The sequence below is a fragment of the Lissotriton helveticus genome, chromosome 3_1, assembly GCF_964261635.1.
Source record: "Lissotriton helveticus chromosome 3_1, aLisHel1.1, whole genome shotgun sequence".
Taxonomy (NCBI): Eukaryota; Metazoa; Chordata; class Amphibia; order Caudata; family Salamandridae; genus Lissotriton; species Lissotriton helveticus.
Window position 1 is genome coordinate 1,309,962,708 of NC_136061.1, and position 24,829 is coordinate 1,309,987,536.

General features: G+C 44.1%; 1 protein-coding gene across 2 annotated transcripts in view; it reads left to right on the top strand.

Annotated features, from left to right (window-relative positions):
• ZBTB44 (zinc finger and BTB domain containing 44) overlaps positions 1-24,829 on the top strand; it is a 287,794-nt gene that overhangs the window by 166,697 nt on the left and 96,268 nt on the right. For both annotated transcript variants that reach the window (XM_078681945.1, XM_078681946.1), the window contains exon 4: positions 17,358-17,521. In XM_078681945.1, coding sequence (XP_078538071.1) covers positions 17,358-17,521 — 164 coding nt within the window. The remainder of the gene's footprint in view (positions 1-17,357; positions 17,522-24,829) is intronic.

Here is a 24,829-nt window from a genome sequence, read left to right on the forward strand (position 1 = left end):
CTCAAGCACCTCATAGGGTCCCACCCATTCGTTTTTGCTGGAGATAGAGGGTAACAGCACTAAAGCCCACTCCCCGATTTTGATTCTCCTAAGTTTTTTTCCTTGGTCGTAATACTTTTTTTGTTTTTCTCTTTGTTGTTCCAGGTTGGTGTACGCAAGGCTTCGAAGTTTCCCCAGCTTTGATCTTAATTGTAGTGTATATTCTAGGAGGGACTTCTGTTCTTGCGCCTCTTGTGTTTCCCAGGCGTCTTTGGTCATCTCCAACGATGACCGTGGGAGGCATCCATACAGGAGTTCAAAGGCGGAGCAGCCAAGACTGCTCTGTTTTTGGGCCCTGAGCACATATAACGCTAGCGGAAGCAAGCGGTCCCAAGCAGGCCCTTCTGAGGATAGCATCTTTTTCAGCGTTGCTTTTAATGTCTGGTTGTACCTATCGACTAGACCATCGGTCTGGGGATGGTAGACCGATGTCCTCAGATGCCGAATGTCCAGGGACTTGCAGACCTCCTTCATCAGGCGTGAAGTAAAGGGCGTCCCGTGGTCGGTTAAGACCTCTTTCGGGAATCCCACTCGAGCGAACAACTCCACGAATTTCTCTGCCACGTTGGCGGTGTTGGGGGCCCTTAAGGGGAAAGCCTCTATGAATCTTGTTGCGTAGTCTACAATAACGAGGGCATACTGATGCCCCCTAGACGACTTTGGTAGAGGTCCGATTAAGTCCATCCTCTTTCTCTCGAAAGGTACCCCGATAATGGGCATTGGTTGTAATGGAGCAGCCGGGGGTCTGTGTGTGTTCTTTCGTTGGCAAACTTCGCACTTCTTACAGAAGTCTTGCACATCCCTGTAAATACCAGGCCACAAAAATGGCGCTCGATGCTCACCGTAGTCTTTACTTTTCCTGCGTGTCCAGCCGTCAGATGGGCATAGCAAAGAATAGAACTTGTTCACGGAAGGACAAAGGCACCAGGAGCTGAAGGCTTCCTCCTGCTCCTGCCTCCCTATATAGCAGGTCCTTTCGTATAACGAATCTGGGAAAGGTTGGGGTTATTGCGTTTTGTGAAGCATGCGCGGATTCCCAGGCATTAAATAGGGTTCTGTCCTCTGCTTGTGCAAACCTGAAACTGCGGTCGAGTATCCAAGGCTCTGGTGTTATGCGTGTTGGTTGAGGACCCTCTGCAGTCTGTGGTTGTTCAAACAAGGTTTTCTGGAATAGGGCAAGAAAATCAGGGTTGTCTACCCCTAGGATCATGTCCTCAGGAAGTGAGTCGACTACTCCCACTTTTACGGTGCATGATGGCTTGTCTTTTGGGCGTATAGACACTTGGGCTAGGGGATAGGGTTTGACATCTCCATGGACACAACGGATATGCACCAGGGTATCGGGAATGTACTGACTGGGGTAGACAAAACGTTCTTGGACCACTGACTGCCTACACCCCGAATCTAACAGGGCTTTTATTTCATAGTCATTCATCCTCATACTCGCGTAGAACGAGGTCCCCATTTTTGCTGAGTAAAGAACTGTGTTGGGTAGATAGCCCACTTCCATCGCCTCTTCAGTTTGACGTTTTCTGGGGCACAAGCGGGCGATGTGGCCCCACACGAAGCATTAAGGCCCACGCAAAAGAGGGGAGTCCATTGTAGATGGCCTGGGTCTTAACGGCTCCCCTAGAGTTTTCGTTTTCTTCTCCGTTTTGGCCGGTGGCATGTTCCTGTTGGTTTTCTCTTGTTCCCAACCTGAACCACTGGGTTGGGCCCTGGCATAGTTCTCTGCCATTTCTATGGCCTGCTCTACCGTAAGACTTGAGTGCTGTCTCAGCCATCTTTGTGACCCGTACGGAAGGGCCTCCATGAATTGTTCCAGGTAGATTTTGGCTAGCACGTCTTCTTTGGTGCTTGACTCGGGTTTCAGCCACTTATCGGCCATCATTTTAAGTCTAAAGAAAAGAGTTTTGGGATTCTCACCAGGTGACCCCTTTTCCTTTCTGAAACGGGCACGGTACGCTTCTGGGTCTAACCCCAAGTGGTCCAGTATCACATTCTTGATTAGGTGGTATGGAGCATTGCCAACGGGGTTGGCCACCTGATATGCGAACTGAGCCTCTCCAGTCAACAATGGGGCCATAAAAAAGGGCCATTTCTCCTCTGGCCATGCCAGTGGTCTAGCTGCCCGTTCAAAATTCATAAGAAAGGCATCAGGGTCTTCTCCCTGTATGTATTTCTGGAGGGCGATCCCCGAGGGGTTAGGAACATGTACTCTACTCTCTATAGGGGCCGGCCCAGTTTGAGGCGTCATATTTTTCTGCATGCTATCTAACTGGGCAGTGATAGTGTTCTTAAATAGGTCCCATTCTGCTTGAGCCGATGAGAGCTGTCTCTCGACTGCCCACTCGAGTTTCTCCTGTCCCTTTATGAGATGCTGTATTAAGGCGTCCATCTCGGAATCACAGATGGGCTGAGATGTTAATCCCACTTCTGACACCAGTTGTACAGGGGCGGGAGCAGGTGGTGCAGAAGGAACGGAATCTGAAACCTCGAGTAGCGATTTTAAGGAGGGTTCTATTTTTATATATGCTTTCCTTCGTCTGCTAGAAAGTCTTTTTCTTGCGAACTCGTCTGGATCCGTTTTCACGGCTCTGGGGAAGCCTGGGAATTCCAGGGTGGTTCTGCCACGCAGGGGAGATGTTTCTGACACAATATCCGCCTCCGGTGACTTCCGCAGTAGTCGTCGGGACCGTAAGCAAAGGAAAAGAAGAGCAATTACTGGGACGTCCGGTACAGGGTATTCGGGCCGGGAGTGAGGAAAACCCAGTGCGCAAGTGTATATACAATAACTAGTACAGTGCCGGTAGTGCTCGTGAGGGGGAAGGTACTGGTAGACTGTACACGTATTTACACAGGCTTTCAGTCGGTAGGCTGGCCACGCCGTCCCACCCAACCCGCAACTTTGCCCCGTACCTGTGTTAGCCACGCTCCTCCTGCGGGAGCGTGGCGGGGCGATTTGCAAAGCCGTTGGCCTCCTGGCTTGATGTCCACACCTGGGCTCGTCTGGGTTTCCTTTTCTTCTTCCCCACAACTCTTCGACTCCACTCGTCTTCTCCACTCCAAAACACCTACTTCCTCCGGGGAAACGCCGTCCGTCGTCTTCCGGGTTCCTCCTCCTTTTGGCTCCGTGACACTGCAGATGGGCGTAGTCTCGTTCTCCTGAAAGGCGGAATTAAAGGTGCCTTGTTCCTTTTCGTCCTCGTAATCGCAGCGGTGTGCAGTGTCTGCAAGTAGCCACTCCTCTGGGTAAGGGGAGGTAGGCTGTTGAAAGGGAACAGAAAGGGGCGACAAGGGAACAGCTGACCACCAATCCAGGGAATTATCAAGTTCCTCACAGGAGCGACCCGCCCCGTCACAGGCATTAAGAGAAATTGGCAACAAATGTGTAATTTATTGCTTTAACCCCTTTAGTGCTGCCGTCGGCCAACGGTCGTCGCGAGCGCTACCTTGCCAGTGCTGTGCACGTCCGTTGGCCGACGCGGCCGCACCCTTTTCTTCGAACGTTCAGCACTGGCGCTGAACGTTCGAAGCAGTAAACGGGTTAATAACTAACATATTTTCTATACGTTTTTAGGTCTCGGTAATAGTCCGAGATTTAATGTTGTTTAGTAGGGCTTCAGAACCTGCCTCCCTGCCCTGCCCTGTCTCTCCACCATTGGCTGGCTTCCTAAACGGAGGCCAGCCATTGGAGGAGAGAGCTGTCCCTCCAAAGAAGCTCCGTCTTTTTCGGATTTGGGGGCGTGATTTTTTGCGTTCTTTAGCCCTGTGACGTCGTCCGTCACTCAGGGCGCAAAACCACGCCCCCGATTCCGAAAAAATCAGAAGCCTGCAGCCGCCATATTTGTATTTTGCAAACTGAATGAAAGTCGGCACCCTTGGTCGTTAGAGCGACTGGGGAACCACAGAAGGGCTGTGGGGTGCTCGTGTGCCCCCATTTTATGTGCACGTGGCTTCTGATAGAGCAACGGTGTCCGCGCAATGTCCCTGGCCGTCGCCGACATGCTGCTGGGCCTCCTGGTCATGCCGCCCTCCATGCTGAACGTCCTCTACGGTGAGTTTGTCCTTATTTGCGCAACTGTGTGATCCTGAACGAATCACTGTTAACACATGCCTATGCGTTCTAATACCAGCTAGACCGTATAGTGCCCTGTTCTGCTCCGTGTAAAATAGCCCTCCAGACTGCCTGCTACTTGTTTACATTTTACACATGTAAATAAAGGCTGCCCGGACTAGCACTGCAGAGAACACGCTGCTACCCACTCCAGGCTCACCACACACCGTGGCACCTGTATCAAAGGGCCGGCAGAGTCACACACACGCGCTTGATCCTGGGCATGGTGTCTGTGCGCACGGTAAGTCTGTCTGCTGTCGGGACTGGGCACTGGTGGCATTTGGACACACGTTGGAGGGAGGTGGCAGGGAGAGAGGGTTGGGGTCGTGAATCAGAATCTCACTGGATGATAATGACCATATACACCCCACTCACCCCCTTCCGCAGACGTCAAATTGACTTTAGATATACTTTTTTTCAGTTTTCTGTAGCGCCAACTAGACCCGAAAGTATTGGAGTGCTTTATATGAGCACCAGTTACATAAATGCATTCTATCTATCCGGTCCATCCCAAACTTTTTTTCATAGCTTAACACAATAAAGTACTTCTTTTTATGCACAAACGGAACAACTGCGTGAGGGTAAATTCACATTTTTTGTGTGTGATTTCACCCTCGTCCCATCTTTGCCTAGATTTACGAAGTTTTTTTCCAGCAGTGTCCGATAGGCTGACAACATCTGCCATCCTGTCAGGGGTTTTATTTGGATTTTGCGTATATGTTTGTGATGGTGACGTAGTGATAGCGTATTGCGCCCAAGGCAGAGCATCCACATCTGTAAACTAGAAAACAGACTCCGCTCGCTTTAGTCAAAATGGCAATATTGAGCGCCTGTTTACTTTCTCACTCATAAGGCGTCTTCCCTTTCAAAACCAGACAATGTCACGCTTACGTTCTGCGTCACAATGCACAAGGGTTGACAATTTACACAAGAAGAGTTGTTTTTGTTGTATAGCGCTTTGTCGACCCTAGCGCGGCACAGTTGCGTCCATTACACCCCCAGAGCACAGTCTCCTCTGGAAAAAAATCCGATATATATACATACATACATACATACATACATACATACATACATATATATATATATATATATAATTTTTTTTTTTTTTTTTTTTGACGAAGCCTTTTGGCGAAACGCGTCTGTTGTGGGGGTAGGGGCTTGAATTAAACCAACTTTGACTGATGGTATGGTGTGCTGGTCTTCTGTTCAGCCGGATTGGAGTGAACTGTCTTTGTGATATATATATATATATATATATATATATATATATATATATATATATATATATATATATATATATATATAGATCTATGTATATATATATATATATATATATATATATATATATATATATATATGTATATATATATATATATATATGTATATTTATATTACCTACTGGCGGTCGCCAGTAGGTATATATAGTTAGGATTTTTTCTCTATGGGATTTTTGAAAATTCTATGTCTAATAACTTTGGCGTTTGTGGACGGAATTGGCTGAAATTTTCAGGAAAATGTCACATTTTGTTTCTGAGCAGCCCTTGAAAATTTGGGGGGGGTTCGTCAAGGGGGGGCCGAGAAAAAAGGGGGGTCCCAAAACGTGTTTTTAACATTGAGTTTTCCATAGGGCGGTTGGCCTCACTTTTAGCCCGAACGGCTGAATGGATTTGCACGAAACTTGGCAAAATTGTAGGGACTGGTAGCCCGATGTGCCTTTGCTAGGTCTCAATATATGTGCTCCAGTGGATTTTGAGAAATTAACGTTCAAAAATAGATATATATCTGTAACAGCGGACCGGGCAGCGCTCCGGTTCGCGGACTTTACGCGTAACGGAACTTCGCGTAGCGAAGCTGATTGGCTCTCCGGCGTCTGTGAACATTCCAAACAGTCCGTAGCGGCCGCCATCTTGTCTCTCGGTAGGATCGAGAGACAAGAGGAGGCCAAAGCGAAGGGGCAAATTACCATAAGGGGGCATAGTAGATCCTCGCTGACCCCCTAGGTTTGATGTGGAGGTTTTAAAAGGGTCCCGCGGGGCAAAAAAAAATAATAATAATAATAATCGAACGGCTGAATGGATTTGCACGAAACTTGGTAAAATATTAGGGACTGGTAGCCCGATGTGCCTTTGCTAGGTCTCAATATATGTGCTCCAGTGGATTTTGAGAAATTAACGTTCAAAAAAAGATATATATCTGTAACAGCGCTCCGCTTCGCGTAACGGAGGTTTGCGAAGCTGATTGGTTCTCCGGCGTCTGTAAACATTGCAAACAGTCCGTAGCGGCCGCCATCTTGTCTCTCGGTAGGATCGAGAGACAAGAGGAGGCCAAAGCGAAGGGGCAAAAGACCATAAGGGGGCATAGTAGATCCTCCTTGACCTCTTAGGTTTGATGTGGAGGTTTTAAAAGGGCCCCGCGGGGCAAAAAAATAATAATAATAATAATCGAACGGCTGAATGGATTTGCACGAAACTTGGCAAAATTGTAGGGACTGGTAGCTCGATGTGCCTTTGCTAGGTCTCAATATATGTGCTTCAGTGGATTTTGAGAAATTAACGTTCAAAAACAAGATATATATCTGTAACAGCGCTCCGCTTCGCGGAGATACAATTATATCTGTATTACCTAGCTGTTGCTAACACCAGTTAGCGACGGCTAGTAGGAGATAGCGACCATCTTGGGCCCCACTTTGCATGTGAGTGATATTTATCACTAATGACATGCAAAGTGGGCATGCCAAGATGTTAGCGACTGGAAACAGTCGCTAACATCGCTATCTCCTATTATCAACTTTTGGAAATATTCGAGATAAGCGCGAATATCTCCAAAAGCTAGCACCTGCCCTGAGCAGTTCTTAGCCATGTTATCCAATGGGAGGTGGATAACATGGCTAAGAGCATTAGCTCGGTAATGCATGAATATCGCTGAGTTTTCAGCGATATTAATGCATTGCGGTCGTTTATTATCGTATTTGCGATAAACCTTGATAATTGCAAGGTTTATCTGCGATAATTTCTGACGATGCTTAGCGGTAAAAAAAATCGTTGCTAAGCATCGTTAGGGATAAATATCGCTTAACTTTGGTAATATGCCCCAACGTCTGTTAACGTTCGATTCGAAGGAAATCAGGAAGTGTTGAAAAACATTGTCTGCGCCATCTTGTCTTTTTTCAAATGCCACACTTTTGTCGTGCACGGCAGCCATTTTAGATGCCTTGACCAGACCCACTCTGTGCACGCTGTCGATCCTTAGCATGGCTCCCCACCCTCGCAAGCATCTCCCCCAGGCAGTGGTCACCCCCGCTCTCTGTCTTATGCATGGGTAATAAACCTCCCCCCATCTGCGCTGCTCTTCCCAGAGAATCACACCCTGTGCCCGCCCGACACCTCCCTTTCGCCCTATTCACTACCGCACCCTCTGACACTCCTTTTCCTCTGTGTCCGATTGTCCAGGCTGGTCCTAGGGTATCAGCTAGCCCTGCAGATGTAGTTTATGGCCCCAGCTGTAAAGAATCACCCCTCTTCAAAGGAGTTATAGTAGATCAAGGCCCACACTCGATGAGATCCGTCACAGCAGACGCGTTCCTATTATCTGAAAACCATCCTGTATTGTGATTGGGGAGGGGACCGAGCCTGAAGCGGAAGATTCCAGGGATGACTCTTTGTACATCAAAGTTTTTACAATTATGTGTCACATTAAAAATATATAGCACTCCGACAAAGTAGTAAGATTATAAAACTTTAATAACTTATAAATATATACAAGAAAACAAAAATAGTAATAACATATAAACATTTTTAGGGAAAAACAACGAAGTAGCGGTCGGCTGTGCGAATAGTCCCAACGCAGCACAACGTCCAGATTTCCGGCGTGGGGCATCGCGGGGGGTGGGTCATCAGTAGCAAACTGTTGTGCGAATAGTTCCAAGGCAGCAGAACGATGGCACCAAGGTGATGTCCAGTAAGTTGCCGCACTGGTTTTGGTATCCTACAATGCTGCTCCGAATAACGGCGTGGGGCGCCCCGGGGGAGGCGGCGTGAACGGGCCTCTCCAGGTGGAGTGTCATCTGTTGTAGTGGGGCGCCCCTTTACCGTTTCAGTTGCCATTCCGTCCGTTTTTGGTCCACTGTGTCAAAAGCCGCAATTCAGCTGAGTTGCGCCCACTCTTGCGGTGCAGCGATAGGCGGCTGTCACAGGACTCTCAAAATGGCGGCAGGCTCTTTCCTTTTTGGGCCTGGTCCACTGAAATGGCCCTGGGACACCTTGGAAATCGGACGCTTGTCTGCTAGGTCTTGGACCCCATTCTCGAAAGCGTCCCCTCCGCATTGAGGATTCATCAAAAGTTTTGGGGGCCCCCGACTCCTGTAGGCTTCTGGTGGGGAGCGGTTGCCATGATTGCTCGCGGAATGACCACGACGGAGCTACGAGATGGTGGTGCTCTCATGCTGACGCCAGCTTCAGTCTGAAACATCCAGAAACAAGGTGGGGCTTTCATCGTTTGGGAAAAAAAAAAAAGTTTTCATCCAATGAAAAGTGTTGTTTTTAGGTCATATGATCAAGCCTTCCATCATTAGGAAACCAAAAGTAAAATGAACCAATGAAAAGTTTTATAAACAAGTCACATGACCTGTTATGCGGCATAGGGTATAAAATGCGGAGAAAATACGTTGGCACGTGAGGCGGCGTCAGTAGCGGACCGATGTGCGAATAGGCCGAAGGCAATACAACGCGCCAAGATCCGGATGGCACCGAGGTGGTGTCCAGCAAGTTGCAGCACTGGTGTGGCCATCCTACAATGCTGAAAGTTGGCGTGGGGCGCCCCGTTGGCCTGTGAGTTTGCGTCAGTAGCGGACCGATGTGCGAATAGGCCGAAGGCAGCACAACGCGCCAAGATCCGGATGGCACCGAGGTGGTGTCTAGTAAGTTGCCGCACTGGTGTGGCCATCCTACAATGTTGAAAGTCGGCGTGGGGCGCCCCGTTGGCCTGTGAGATGGCGGCAGTAGCGGACCGATGTGCGAATGGGGCCAAAGGCAGCGCAACAATATTTTCGGAATAGAAGACACCACAAGACGCTGAGATGCCAAGATCCGGATGGCACCGAGGTGGTGTCTAGCAAGTTGTGGCACTGGTGTGGCCATCCTACAATGGTAAAAGTCGGCGTGGGGCGCCCTGTTGGCCTGTGAGATGGTGTCAGTAGCGGACTGATGTGCGAATGGGGCCAAAGGCAGCGCAACAATATTTTCTGACTGACACCACAAGGCGCTGAGATGCCAAGATCCGGATGGCACCGAGGTGATGTCTAAGTTGCGGACCGATGTGCGAATGGGGCCAAAGGCAGCGCAACAATATTTTCTGTATGGAAGATACCACTAGGCGTTGAGATGCCAAGATCCGGATGGCACCGAGGTGATGTCTAGCAAGTTGCTGTACTGGTGTGGTCATCCTACAATGCTGAAACTCGGCGTGGGGCGCCCTATTAGCCTGTGAGATGGCGTCAGTAGCGGACCGATGTGTGAATGGGGCAAAGGTAGCGCAAGAATATTTTCTGAATAGAAGACACCACAAAGCGCTGAGATGCCAAGATCCGGATGGCACCGAGGTGATGTCTAGCAAGTTGCTGTACTGGTGTGGTCATCCTACAATGCTGAAACTCGGCGTGGGGCGCCCCATTAGCCTGTGAGATGGCGTCAGTAGCGGACCGATGTGCGAATAGGCCGAAGGCAGCACAACGCGCCAAGATCCGGATGTCACCGTGGTGGTTTCATAGTTGAGAGGCACTTCATCTGCAGTGGGGCGCCGAGATCCGGATGGCACCGAGGTGATGTCTAGCAAGTTGCTGTACTGGTGTGGTCATCCTACAATGCTGAAAGTCGGCGTGGGGCGCCCCATTAGCCTGTGAGATGGCGTCAGTAGCGGACCGATGTGCGAATGGGGCCAAAGGCAGCGCAACAATATTTTCTGAAGAGAAGACACCAAAAGGCGCTGAGATTCCAAGATCCGGATGGCATCGAGGTGGTGTCTAGCAAGCTATGCAGTTGAGTTGTGTGCGCACTTGCGGCAAATAGGTCGAAGGCAGCATAACAATGTTTTCTGAATAGAAGACACCACAAGGCGTTGAGATTCGGTTACCACCGAGGTGATGTCTAGCAAGTTGCCGCACTGGTGTGGCCATCCTACAATACTGCTCCGAATAACGGCGTGGGGTGCCCGAAGGGGGGGGGGGGGAGGCGGCGTGAACGGGCCTTCCTAGGTGGAGGCTCGTCTGCTGTAGTGGGGCGCCCCTTTACCGTTTCAGTTGCCATTCAGCTGAGTTTCGGCTGCTCTTGATGCTACAGCGACAGGCGGCTGCAACAGGACTCTCAAAATGGCGGCCTGTTCTTTGGATTTGGGCCTGGTCCACTAAAATGGCCCTGGGACACCTTAGAACTCGGACGCTCAATTTTTTTTTCCTTTCCTGTACATGCAAAAAAAGGTAAATGCCCGGTACGTTACACGCTTCATCTGCCACGATGAACTCTCCAGAGGAACCGAAAAAAAATATAGTTATGGTAACTATACCATGCATCGTCATATGGAGAGGTGGCACCAATTAATTATAGTGCTGCATAAAAGAGAGATTTGGAGGAGAACCCCTGACCTGCTAGTACATTCATCAAAGAAGTGGCACTGACAGCATCAGAGGCAAGGGAAACGGTCCCAAATATTTAGAAGAACTTTGGAAAGATTAAAATGACATGTTTAGATTGTGGCAAATTAATTTCATGTGGACAGATGCGTGTTACTCTAATAAATACAGCATATGAACATCATCATAGTCGATGGTTGGTAGAGACATTTTGACTATATCCTGGACCTGCCCGTCCTCGCCCAAAATGGCGCCGGAATAAATGGGACTCGTAACTCCTTGTTGTGTACTGGTTGCAGAACCTTGAAATCACGAGATACGTATGCAGTTTTGAAGCACATGGCGGGCGGGGACGAGAATTGATTGAATATTTCGACATCCCTATTGATATTAAGTTCTGATGTGTTATTGATTACTGTACTATTGAAAGTTCGAATTAACGTCACCCATGGTACTTGCCCGCAAATGTATATCTAGATAATTTTATTGTAACTGGCCCTGTCGTATTTTAATTATAAAATGTACGTCCACCGATTCCGTAACTGTTAGACACCTTAGTTCTTGCAACCTAATGGCCCGCCCGTTACGTTCCTCTACAGTGTAAATGTCTACTCATCATATACGATTACAGTTTGCTCCGTGGCAGGCCCACGTGGTTATAGGCTCGTATTTGTATAATGAAATTTTCACAATAAAGGTTTTTAAAAGAAAACATGGTAGTAGTATATACATTGGTAAAGTTTTTAATAATAGTCACTGTTTTAGAATCATTAAAAGGCAAGTGAAATAAAGCAGACCAATTACATGAAGGGTAAAAGGTATAATACGAAGGAACGCAGTAAAGATAAATGGTCAAGGGCTGTTGTGTTTTCTATTCCTGCAACATAAAGTGATCGATAAGAATCTCATATTCAGGCGTATCGGCGACTAAGACAGCAGGTCGACCCTCTTTTGCTCAACGGCTCCGTCATGGGACGAAGAAACGCTCTTTTTCTCGAAAAAAGAATATATTTTACTTGCAGGACAGTTGTAAATTTTCCGGGAAAGTACATTAGCCTGGAACATTATAACATATATTTAAGAAAAAATAATGTTCGGAAGTAATAAAAAGCGTAATTTTTAGGTCATATGACCAAGCCTTTCATCATTAGAATAAGAAAAGTAAAATGAACCAATGAAAAGTTTTATTAACAAGTCACATGACTTGTTATGCTTACGTTACGCGCTGCGCGCCCCGGATGACTTCCGGATGCGCTAACGCGGCGCGTCATATGACGCATTACGCGACAACGCAGGTCCAGAATATAGTCAAAATGTCTCCACCAACCAGCGGTCGGAACACAACCCCTTTCAGCAGGCTAAATAGTTCTGTTAAATGACAACAGAAGGGACAGGCAACAAGAACCATCAGTCAAAGAGGGGAGGGCTAGTTCTTCTCTACCGGGTTACATTGGGGCGCTACCGGAACTGATCGAATTGGTAGTCTACAGTGTTTCTGGATGTTTCAGACTGAAGCTGGGGTTAGCATGAGAGCAGTACCATTTCGTAGCTCCGTCGTGGCCATTCCGCAACCAATCATGGCAGCCGCTCTTTATCGTTATTTTGGGCGGGGTGGGTGGCGGAGCCGAGCTGTTTTGCAGCCATCATTGTGTGGAGTTCAGTTCATTTCACTAGTTTTGTATTTGTCATGAGGGGTTGTTCCTAATGTTTCTATTTTAGCGAGGTCAAAAAGAGATCCCGTTAGTGGCCTACTGATTTTGCTTGATTCCTTTTCTTTTTTTTTACACGATTTTTCGTTATCTGCAAAGACTAAACAGAGTATTGCGACTCTGTGTTTGTTTGTAAATAGAGAATGAACCAAAGAGAACCAATTCTAAAACAGTAAATACTTGGATAACAATCAATCAAATGGAGAGAGAAGCAGGCACGACGTATTACAACGGGGGCAAAGGCCTGCGTTAACTACCCTTCACTATGTGCAAAGAGAGAGTACTCCTAATAGAAATGAGGGGGGGGGGCACCATTCAAAGCAGATCAGTGTGCATAAACACGAAAATGTTTTCACTTACCACGTACTTGACATTCGACAGCTTATGATATTTGCTATTAAAAAACCATTGAAATTCACTGAAAAAACAATAGGTTATAGATCATATATAGTTAGGAATTAGCATTTACAAAACCTTGAAAATTCACTGAAAAAACCATAGGTTATAGACCATATATAGTTAGGAATTAGCATTTAAAAAACCTTATTTTACTCACACAAAACCATTGAAATTCCATATATAGTTAGTTGCACTAACTATATATCGCGCACCCGCAATCCACTGCTGATGATGTCACATATTACATCATTCATGACATGGTCAGTGACATCACTGATGACATCACTGATGACATCTCAAATGACATCACTGATGACATCACTGATGACATCTCATTTGACATCAATGACCACATCACTGATGATATCATTCATGTGACAATACAATGCATCTCCTCATATTTTAATATAACCTCTGTTTCACCCAGTGTTAAATACAGAGTATAATTTTTGAAACCATTGACACACCAATACTAGTTACTACATATGTACTCACTGATTCCTACGTCTACACACACATTCACTCATTCACCCATACAATCATTCATACATACAATCACTCATCTTTACAACACTATCATATGCACTCATACACCTATACAGACACTCACACTCTGCCACTCATCCATGGAGTTACTCACACACCTAGTCAGTCCTGTAAAGAATCAATCACACTTCCATTTTCTTGTCTATACAGTTAAACATAGAGCACCTTATATTTTCAAACATATACTAACACATACTTACCTTGTTATACAATCATTGATATAAGTACACATTGATCTGCACAGAGTCACACACCTCCCAGCCAGCCACACACACACTCAGTCTCCCATACAAATACTTGGACAATCAATCAATAACCCATATAGTTACTCATATAGCTACTGATCAACACATGCAGCAGTTTACAGAACAACAGACATAATGATGCACAAATTAAGACAGTTTAGTCACTAACCCATGCACTCAGTGAGACACATTTAATCACTCAGTCATACAGTCAGTCACGCACCTACTAAATCCTTCGTCCAGACACTTACCCATCCACTCATTCTTCAATATGTAAGACATATTTAAACTTTACAGAAACAAAAAATCACTGGATGTTGTTATCAGTCATGTCATCAGTGATGTCATTTGAGATGTCATCAGTGATGTCATCAGTGATGTCACTGACCATGTCATGAATGATGTAATATGTGACATCATCAGCAGTGGATTGCGGGTGCGCGATATATAGTTAGTGCAACTAACTATATATGGAATTTCAATGGTTTTGTGTGAGTAAAATAAGGTTTTTTAAATGCTAATTCCTAACTATATATGGTCTATAACCTATGTTTTTTTCAGTGAATTTTCAAGGTTTTGTAAATGCTAATTCCTAACTATATATGATCTATAACCTATGGTTTTTTCAGTGAATATATATATGTATAATTTTTTTCTGGAAATGCCTCGTCCTTTCACACCTCTCAGGCGGCTCAGTATTGCCCCATACAGCTATATACAGCAAATGCGTATATATAGCAGATGGAGCGCTCGTCCCCCCAATCCGAAAAAATGACAACTATGATCCTCCTGTCAAATGGTGTCGCGATAACCTCTCCAATGGTATCGTCATAACCTGCTTTGTTAAGACAGCCAGGATATTAAGAGTGGGCTCGGGAGTTAAGCTGCCTCGCCGCCTTGCACCGCTGGCCCCGCGGGCGCCCAGCACACCTCACCCCACCAGAGGGCTTCGCTCATTTCCAAAGACGGTATCGGGTTGTGTTGATAATATATAGCGCTTACTACTAAGGACAAGGAGGAGGAGCGCTTTTGTGACACGCTTCAGCAGCATGCCACCGGGCTTTCTGGGTCTGAGGGGTAATATCTTAATATACACAATCAAAAGATTTATGGTAGTCAGTCGCCGGGCGCATATATTTCATTTGTACGTCTGTCCACCAAACTGGTCTAGACACTGGACAGGACCCGCTGCGGATCGGCAGAAGTTCTCATCATCCGTCGTATATTTGAGGACGTAGCAAAACAAGTGGTGGGCGCGCTAAAGCGGAATTCAGGGTTTCTGGGCGCTACTGAGCTGGCGCGGGGTGGGGGGTAGTCAGGTTGCAGGGCAGGGTTAAAGCGACCAAGAAAGGATCCGTTCTTACGACATATTTAGGGGTTAGTTGGGCATGGGTCCCTGTCCTCCCTCTAATCCATAGAAAGGGTTTGGGGGGGGAGGGGTATGCACACCTAGCATGAGACATAACTTGGTTGGGCGGGAGGGGCTGAATCGTACGGGACATATCAGGGTCTGCCACAGGAAGTGAGAGGCATTCCAGGCCCCCAGTTCAACCAAATAAAACGGGGTGCTTGTACGACCGTATGAAGGAGGGGGGCTTCCAGTAAGGGTCAGACAATGAGTGGTCTCTCTAGGGGTTCTTAATGAGGCACAGAATGGCACGGGACGCACAAGGGGTTCTCCATTAGGCACCGAAAGCGAGCCTCCCCCCCTCCCCCGCGCTCCAGTAAGGCACTGATAGCGGTGGGATCCTGGTATAGAGAATAAGAGGTCACTCGAGGGCTCCCAGTGAGGCACAGGCAGATGAGGCTTCCTAGTATAGAGTGGGGGAGGGGTGCCGTGATATACAGAGTAAGAGATCGCCACGTGTCCCCCCTCGCCCCCAACGGCTCACAACTTCACTCTCCCTCTCTCTCTAACTCACTACCTCAATCACTCTCTATCTCACTACCTCACTCTTTCTATCTCACTAACTCACTTTCACTCTCTTTCACTACCTCTCTCTCTATCTCACTACATCACATCACTCTATGTTTATATCTCACTACCTCACAACATCCCTCTCCCTCACTACCTCACTCTTTCACTACCTCACTCTCTCTCACTACCTCACTCTCTCTCTATTTCAATACCTCACTCTCTCTCTCTATCTCACTACCTCACTCTCTACCTCTCTGCTAATGCAATAGGTATCACATATGCAAAAAAAAAGCTAATGCCAATAGAAATGACAATGCAATTTATTTAGGGATACAAAAAAGATAAAAAAATAATGAGCAATACCAATAGCTCTACCTATAATATTGCCGAGACCATTGCATTGTAAATGCTTGTTTAACATTGACATGTAAGGAAAGCGTCTTATACGTCTGGTGGTATGAACACACATGGATAGGAAAGGTATTTAAAGAAATGTTCTTAGAAATTTGGTAGCTGTACGTTTTAACAATTTTAGCCTATGTTTATACTGTACTTTTTATGCACATAATTTTATATGTTCTGTACAAATGCTTTCATGGATGTCTTCTATGCTTCTGAATAAAAGTTATTACAGAAAAAGAAGTCCCATACATGACAACAGACCCGATTCAGGCCTCTATAGTCAATTAGAGAAATAAGTTCTGAATATTTTTCTAAAACTCCCACTTTCCTCTTCTAAAATGTTGCCATGTATGTCATCATTACATTTTTATTAACCAAATTAATTATGTGTGTAAGTTGAATGCAATAGGCAAGACAGGCTGGAATAGAAAATGCACCTGGCTTATATATTGTGGAGCAACCATGATTTGATATGTGGTTGGCCACTGTGGCTTACGATTGGCCTTGTTTATGAGGTTCGTTTGGTGGAGTGTTTCTACTAAGCATCAGTTTGTTCATTATAATTTATTTAATCCATTTTCACCTCAAGAAGTTGACGTGGTGTACTGAACACAAGTCCGTTATAGTGCTAGATCGACTTCCTTTACCACAACTGTAGACGTTTCAATCTTTACAGTAGTTAATTATGCACGTTTTACATTACCTGTCTAAACCATGCTAAAACACTATGTAGAAAACATGGTTGTAGATGCTATAATGAAAACTTCAAAGTGCTCTATGTATTGAGGTCTGAATAATTTCAGTCGGGAGAGATTTCACAGAGGCATGTGTGCCCTTAACTCAGCAAAAAATTATAAATTATTTAATAAATATATTTGCAATATTATAAAAAGGAATTGTTATACAGTTATGTTAAACATTTCCAGGCATCGTGGTTACCTGTGGTCTTAGTTGAGGAATGGTATCCTGACTATATCGTTTTCAGATTTGGAATATTATATTGTTCTGTGGGTCAACAGATGCATACGTTACAAGCCAATATTTTCGTTATATAGTCTTGCTCCAAAACAATGAACTTTTCTTTACCAGATGTCCGAGTTTTTCAAACACATTCGGAATTTCTGTCAAGCACTGAATGACTGGCTCTTATATTGTTCTTATTCTCGCTGCTGTAGTGCGCATTATTGAGTTCCTTTCCTGAAGACATCTCTTCCCTGTTCTAATGTCCTATTGTTATTCCATGTTTCACTTTGCTCCTGTTCCCACCCCCTATACTTTATAATGGGGGAAAAGCCTTTATAATGCTAATAAACATTTGTATGTACATCCATTGTTGAATGTTATTTTTTTTTTCTTTCAGGTTGGACAATATCCAGTACCCGTACCAACTCTACATCGCGCCCTCCACCAGCAGTACAGAGCGGCCCAGCCCAAATGGTCCAGACAGGCCTTTTCAGTGTCCAACTTGCGGGGTCCGTTTCACTCGTATCCAGAATCTGAAACAGCACATGCTCATACATTCTGGTAAGAGGTCTAAGTGCATCATAGAATAAATGTTGCTTCCATATAAAAAAAAAATATATAGCCAAACCTAAAGGCCAAAAGGCTACAGACCATAAACTGGGCATAAAAGCTAAAAGTTACTTTTCCTCATACTGCTTGCAGTGCAGGACAGTTATCTGCCAAACGCACGATGAAATTCATTATCGTCCGCACTAAAGGACAATCCAGATTGGGAGCACTGAACCCCTAAGAGAGTCATCACTTTGTTAGCTTGAGACACCTTCCGTGTAAAATGTAAAAAAAAATGTACTAAAAGATTAAAGTGTACTTGTGCTGTTTTAAGAAATTGTAAACCATTGTTGTGCAAATGGTATTTTTTTTTATGAAAGGCAGAATTGAAATATTTTTAGCGCAATAATTAAGAGAAGTGTAAGACATGACTTATTTTAAATTGTATTAATCATTTTTGCATTAATTCAGGCAACCAAGAAGGAAAGAGGAGACCTTTAGTGCTATTTTTATTGCGTCCAATGCTATATACTTTCTGCTTCAAGGTGTCAAGTATCCGTACCTATTTTATGGAAAGAGAAGATGAAGTTGATTCAATCAAACGTATACTTTTATGAGAAATGCTTAACCTGTGAAGCTATATTTACTAGCATGATACAATTTCTTTGGCTGTGATTTATCCTCAGTAAGTCTGTACTTTTGATTCTGATTTGCTCTAGAATAGGGCTGAGACGTTTTGAAAAAGTATGAAATTGAAGTCTTTTGGGTGCATAGTCACATCCTTTCCATCATAAGTTCCTACATCATTTTCAGCAATTCCACCACTCTGCTGCTTGGTGTCTTATCATTGGCTCAATGGAGGAACATAGTTCCTTGGCTCTGGCCATTCCATTTCAGTGCGGGTAATTGCTGTGGTTGAAGTGCCTTTCAACTGGCATTCTAGTGGTAGAGCATAAACACATCTATAGACCAGGGTACTACTGCAGTTAATGACCTTTCAGCTGAGGGGTGGTTCATGAGGAGGGTAGGTGAGCATATTCATTGTTAAATGGGGAGTCATTCTCCTTAAACAGCTACACCTTTTGCTTTATTTAGTCTGCTAAAAATAGTGGGTAGAGTCCTTGCTTCAGTGCGTCGTTCTAGTCTTGTGAAAATTTAGTGTACTAGATGTAGTCATGTGTTGTGTATCATTAGGTCTCGCCTAGCGCTGGAGCGCACATGCGCTCCTCGCTCTGCGAGACTTATTGTGATCAAGAAAATGCCACGTCCATCATTTTGAGTGGCTGGCATCATCCTTTATGTTAAACGCTGGCCTTCGATTGGAAATGAGACTTCTTAGTTACCGCCCTGTCTACTTTTTGGACGGCCCATCCGGACTCGATCCTGTACTCGCGGAGATTACATGGTGGGCTTTATCTGGTGGGTGAGCAATATTTTCTTTCACTCAGCTTTGGCAATGTCAGCCGCTTGTTGTTATTGTTACGTGCTTCAACCTTACGTCTTTAGTATTCTTGTTTATGGTGTTTGCATTTTGTTTTTTGTGGTTCTGCACCATTTGGAATGCTTACTTAGAGTAAGTGCAGTCTTGCATCCCTCAGACGTAAATCGCTTTGGGAAGAATGCATTTTAAAATGATTTCAATATCTAAACTACATTGTCATACAAATATTTTTTTTAAATGCAACAACAAAAAGATACCTTGTACGGAAGGACGTACATCCGATCTCTTGCTTAGTGTGTCTACATTATTTTTGCCCAGTATTGATTAGATAGGTTTAGGGTTAAATTTACACGTTCAGATCTAAACTGAACCCTACACATAAGCCACAAGCGGGCAATGTATACTTAGTTACTGCCTAGAGTACATATACGGTCAAAAAGAAACAAAGTCCAACAGTACATGATAAATGCGTTTTCAAAAAAAGTTCAGTGAATTAACTTTTAAAGTAAATGTAATTATCTGCGTAAGCACATACTTAACATTTTCTAGAAAATATCAATTGGCACAGTGTCCTCTAAATGTATTTTCCTTTTCAAGTACAATTGTATAGTACGGTTCTTCCAATTTTAATATCTGTCTTTGTATGTTTACTCGTAATGCATATTACCCCAGATTAGGATTTTAAAAAAAATGAGTAAATGGGTTTGACTCTTAAGTGCAGTTCTAGGAGAGTGACAAGACACACTGCGACTGTTGGCTTATGTAACTGGAGGTGTTTTAGAGAGAGAGGCGGCTGTAATGTATACTCACTCGAAGTTGATTTGTTTTAATAGGACGGCTTGGATAAAAAATATTCTTTGCTCCACCTGCATTACCTTCCACCATTTTAGTGCTCCCGACCCATTAAAAGGGGCACTACATTGTGCAGCTCATTCCTGGCCCCACTTAAAAAGACACATCCACTACAGGCGACGCCCACCGAACGACGACGGAGGCAAGGGTAAGATACTGCAGCACACAAGTCTCCCTAGCAAAGCTCAAACATATTTTACCATACACATTTCCCCTTTTAAGGACGAGGGTAAGTGTTCCATTGAAGTCACCCCTTTTAGAAACCGGAAAACCTCCGGTTGACTAAATAGCACATGAACTCAGACCCGCAGGAGGAGTGAGCCTGTGTGCTCCCCATCCTCCTTGCAGACATTGCTTGGAGCCAAACTTCAGGACTTCATGCTGCAGCGTGATAAAATAGGGTCCTGGCATATCAATGCCACGATTGCTCCTGCACAGCAGGAGGGAGGTTGGACAGAATAATACTGAAATCCAAGTATGTTAGTATAGATATGGATGGAGGCGTGCAAGCTCTAGGGGTTGATACAATGAACGATGTGGTCTTAGTCTGTTAATACAGTATCGCCCGCTACTTCAGGGGACCTTATTGCATCCAATCAACTAGAAGGTTTTAGTGAACTTTCTGAACAACTCACCACACCCAGAGAAAAATTAGTGCTAGCCACCAAGGGAATGATTGTTCCAATAAATTTGGGAGAGGCCTTGAAAACATTTGCCTGCCATTTTTCCAGTCAAAATGGACTCTGTCTATTTCCACGGGGCCGCGATTTGGCCATAGGAAGAACGCCCCTCCTCCTTCAAATCCCATCCCTAGAAACAAGTAAGAGCTCTTCAAAGGCAGATCTCGGAGAAGATACTCCACCTGCTCCTGGTATTGTGTGCAGCAATGGGGGTGTGCCACCCAGTCTCTAGAAAAGGGGGCGAATAAAACATGCTTGAGAAATGCCACAAAGAGAAGCTCGGCTGGAGTGCACTATGCCACAGACAAATGTCAAGAGTAATAGCCTCTCACACAGGTGTGCAATGCCCATTGGGCTCAAAGGGCTTCAGCCCCCTCAGGCGTGTGTTTCAGCCCTGGCTGAGACAGCTTCTAGTTGTGCCTCTGCTCTCACATAGGAACAAACAGCCACATATCGTTAGCAAAAGGGAGGAGATGAAGATAGGAAGCCCTGAATGACACTTTTGTCGCACAAAAACTGCAATGCTCTCCTGCAAGGCCAAATTTTACTAGAAAAAACCTATGAGGAACCAACTCATCAGCTGTAGCAACAAGCATTTTCAATGCAATAGGTCTCGCATTTGCGAGAGTTTAAGCTATTGGCATTTGAAATGACAATGTCTTTTATTTATGTTTTAAAACCAACACGTAAATAAAAGGTTGCATTGCAAATGCTTGTTTTTAGAAAGTTAGTCTTTATCTCAAATTAATATAGAGCAGCATAGTTCCACCTTACTACCATTGTAACCAATATTATTATACCCCAGATGTTCCCAGCATTTGCCTTCTGACTAGACAGCCATTTTATGTTGTTGAGTCAAAGAGGCCATTTTACATAATCCATCCTACTCCATTTCCCTCTATACCTTATTACAGACAGCTGACAACCACACTCTATCAGTAGTTAGTAAATGTGCAAACAGACCTTCTACAGAGTAAATATAGCTAAAGCTAAATCGATGCTGCTATGTTATACACATGACTTCAACAACATGTATCCCTAGTAGACGTCTCTAGTATAGATGGACAGCAGACCTGCAAAATTCCTTGCTTGGTTACGGAAAGTACCAGAAATGTTTGGTTGGTGAATTATATTACCATCTAGCACTTGCATACAGCTGTCTGCTCTTGGTGACATTCATCATGATCATACTGGCATCTTGGACCCTAATTTGGTTTGAGGGAAAACGTACTCTTCCTTATTTGGAAAATTTGCTGTTCTATAACCGGCCAGAATTAACACACTACCATTCCCTGACGTCAAGGCTAAAGATAAGTATAGCAGCATTCCAAACTGGCTCTTCAGTGAGTCTCAGAATTCCATCCATCATTTTATTGTGTTTGCTATGTTCGCCCTAAGTGGCCAGGGTATGCCCAGACGTTAGTCCCATGCTCACTTTGCCACTGGATTCAAGCTAGCCTGGCTGATGAGGGGTGATACCCCAAACCGTTCCCATGATGCTTGTTTCTGGTTCAGGGAGGACCTGGCCTGGCAGTTCTGGCTGGACTGTTCCCATGAGGAGCAGGGTCAAGACTGATTTGCAGGTGGCTGGGTCCAAACTGGGGAGGTTTAGTGAGCAGATGAACTATGATGGATTCAACCCAGATCTGTGGCTGAGGGTTAGTGTCTGAAAAGTTTCAGCACTCCGTCCATCATCTTATTGTGTTTGGTGAATTATATTACCATCTAGCACTTGAATACATCCAGGTTTGCTCTAGTGACATTCATCAAAGTCATACTGGCATCTCGGAACCTAATTTAGTTTGAGGGAAAGCATACTCTTCCCTATTTGGAAGTTTGTTGTTCGATAACCTGCGGGAATTAACACACTACCATTACCTTACTCCAAGGCCAAAGATAAGTATAACTGGTTCTTTGGTGAGTCTAAAATACAGCAAGTTGTAACCAAATATTCCCCACCCTTTATGTCCAAAAGAAAACGTTTCATTTATTTGAGAGTCTTAGGTTACATTTCAAAAGTTCTGCACCAGACTTTCTATTTTCTTTTTAGGGAAAGTTGTAAGTCACTTTTTTCTACTGATTTCCCAATCATGTATGCAGTCACAGCAGTTGTAAAGCCCTTACATATGAGCCTGCCTATAAACTTTCAGGTCCAAGTAATTTCAGCGCATTCCTGTCCTTTCTAAAATCTTCAAAATAATAGAGGGAACTGTGACCGTTCAATTCCTATATTTTATTTACTCTACAAACTGTCTTAAAGGTTTTCTGGCCAGCCTCCTCCCCACTGAGATACATAATTTATGTTAGTTGCTCTATCAAGAGAGTGGTGACCGAAAATGGCATTTTGACAACCTTGTTCATAATATTTTGGCTACTATGCTGTAAGAGAACGCAGTAATTAGCAATGCTGTTTCTTGATCCCAATCATCCTAGACGGCAAACTCTTATGTCTGAATTGCAGCCTATGTTCTTATGTTTTACGGTATCTTCACTGTTCAGTGTCTGTAACATTTCTGGTTCTCCCAATCTGAAATCATGGCTTCCACTTGTATTCTAGCACACCCTCATCCTACCAGTACTCCATGAGGATCCATTGCTGCACAGCACATTCCTCTATGAATGAATCTTTAATGTTGTTGTTTTTTGGATGTGCAGCGTTAGCTTCAGAATAAACCCCAGCGGGCCTGAGATTAAAGTCCTGGGGGAGAATTTAATGTGGGACCCGACTATTTGACCAAACACCCAAGTGGGGAAGGATAAAAAGTTTGGAATGTGATTTAATGTTCAGTTTCACTAACACATTTGTCAAAGGTGTTTCTTCGACATGCTTTATCCATCTCCATGAGGTACACAGGATTCATCTTGCTCTCTGCATTCAATCAGTAAAAGCCGTTGTTAGTTTCAGTCTGTATTGGTCCCCACTCAATGGAACAGCTTTTTTGAGCATCCTTTGCATCTTGACAGTTCTAATTGTTTTCTGAAGCGCTAAAAACCTAGCTGTCTTCTCAGTAGCTTTACCATCTAAGAAAATAGTATTTTGTTCAAGTTGGGCTGCCCACTCCTGTATTTGGGCTCACTGATAGACATTGACCTGGATTCTAAAGTTGAATACACTTCACATGGTGAACTGGAATAATTGTTTTCTACTAAGATTCTCTCAGTACACAGTTCAGCATGATTTGTAAAAAAAATTGGAGACATTTTAAAGAAGGAAAAGAGGCACCCAAATAGAAAGTGCTCTTATTCAGATTAATTATTAGAGATATTGAATTTCTCGATTAAAAGTACTTCATCAAAAAATTATTCTTATTGTTCTATATACTTGTTAGATGATTGTAATGGTATACATTTCCGTGAGTATTTATAATACTTGAAAATATGGATAAAGTTATTTTGTTGTCTTGTTGAATTTCTGCCATAATATTATTACTAGTGTGCAATCCCATTTTGCATCATGCATTTTGGGGAAAGAGATGATTTGTTGTACAATGTGTCATAGCAAAGTGCATATTGTTTATTTTAAGAATGGTTTAAACTAATATTTACAACAAGCATTTGCAATGCAATAAGTCTCGCATTAGGAAAGTTTGAGCTATTGGTATTGTAAATGACAAATTTTGTATTTATGTGTCGGTTTTGAAAATAGCGAAATTAATAGCTTTGTCATTTACAATGCCAATAGTTTTAACTTTTGCAAATATGACACTTATAGCATTTGTAATGCAATATGTGTTGTATTTATGTGACTTAGATGTATTGTTATTACAAATAAAAATGGCTTATTTTTTTAATAATTCATACTTAAATAAAAGTTACTGTAATTTATAATGGCAATAGCTTTTGTAAATAACTTTTGTGAAGATTATGTTCATTGTATTTTATTGTGACAAAAAACCAAGAACAGAAGTGAAATATTTACATCTTTTTGTGACATTTGTAATAAAGCTTGAAACATTGAGAGAACATAATTGAACCATTTGTTGTTGAATTGTTGCACAGATTGATGCTGTGGTAGCGCTGAGTGATGTGGTGGCGACGAGTGATGCTGTGGCATACAGTGATGCTGTGGTAGCGCATAGTGATGTTCTGGTGCCCTTGAGTGATGCTGTGGTGGTGCTGAGTGATGCTATGGTGATGCGATAGATAGATAGATAGAGGGCGGGCGATAGATAGAGTGAGGGTGATCGATAGATAGATAGAGTGAGGGCGATCGATAGATAGATAGATAGATAGAGTGATGGCGATAATTAATTAATTAATTAATTATGTGCTTATATAGCGCTGGAATCACTCCCGAAGGGGTACCTCCGCGCTTCGACCGCTGCGAAACCCTTCCTGGCTTCCCTG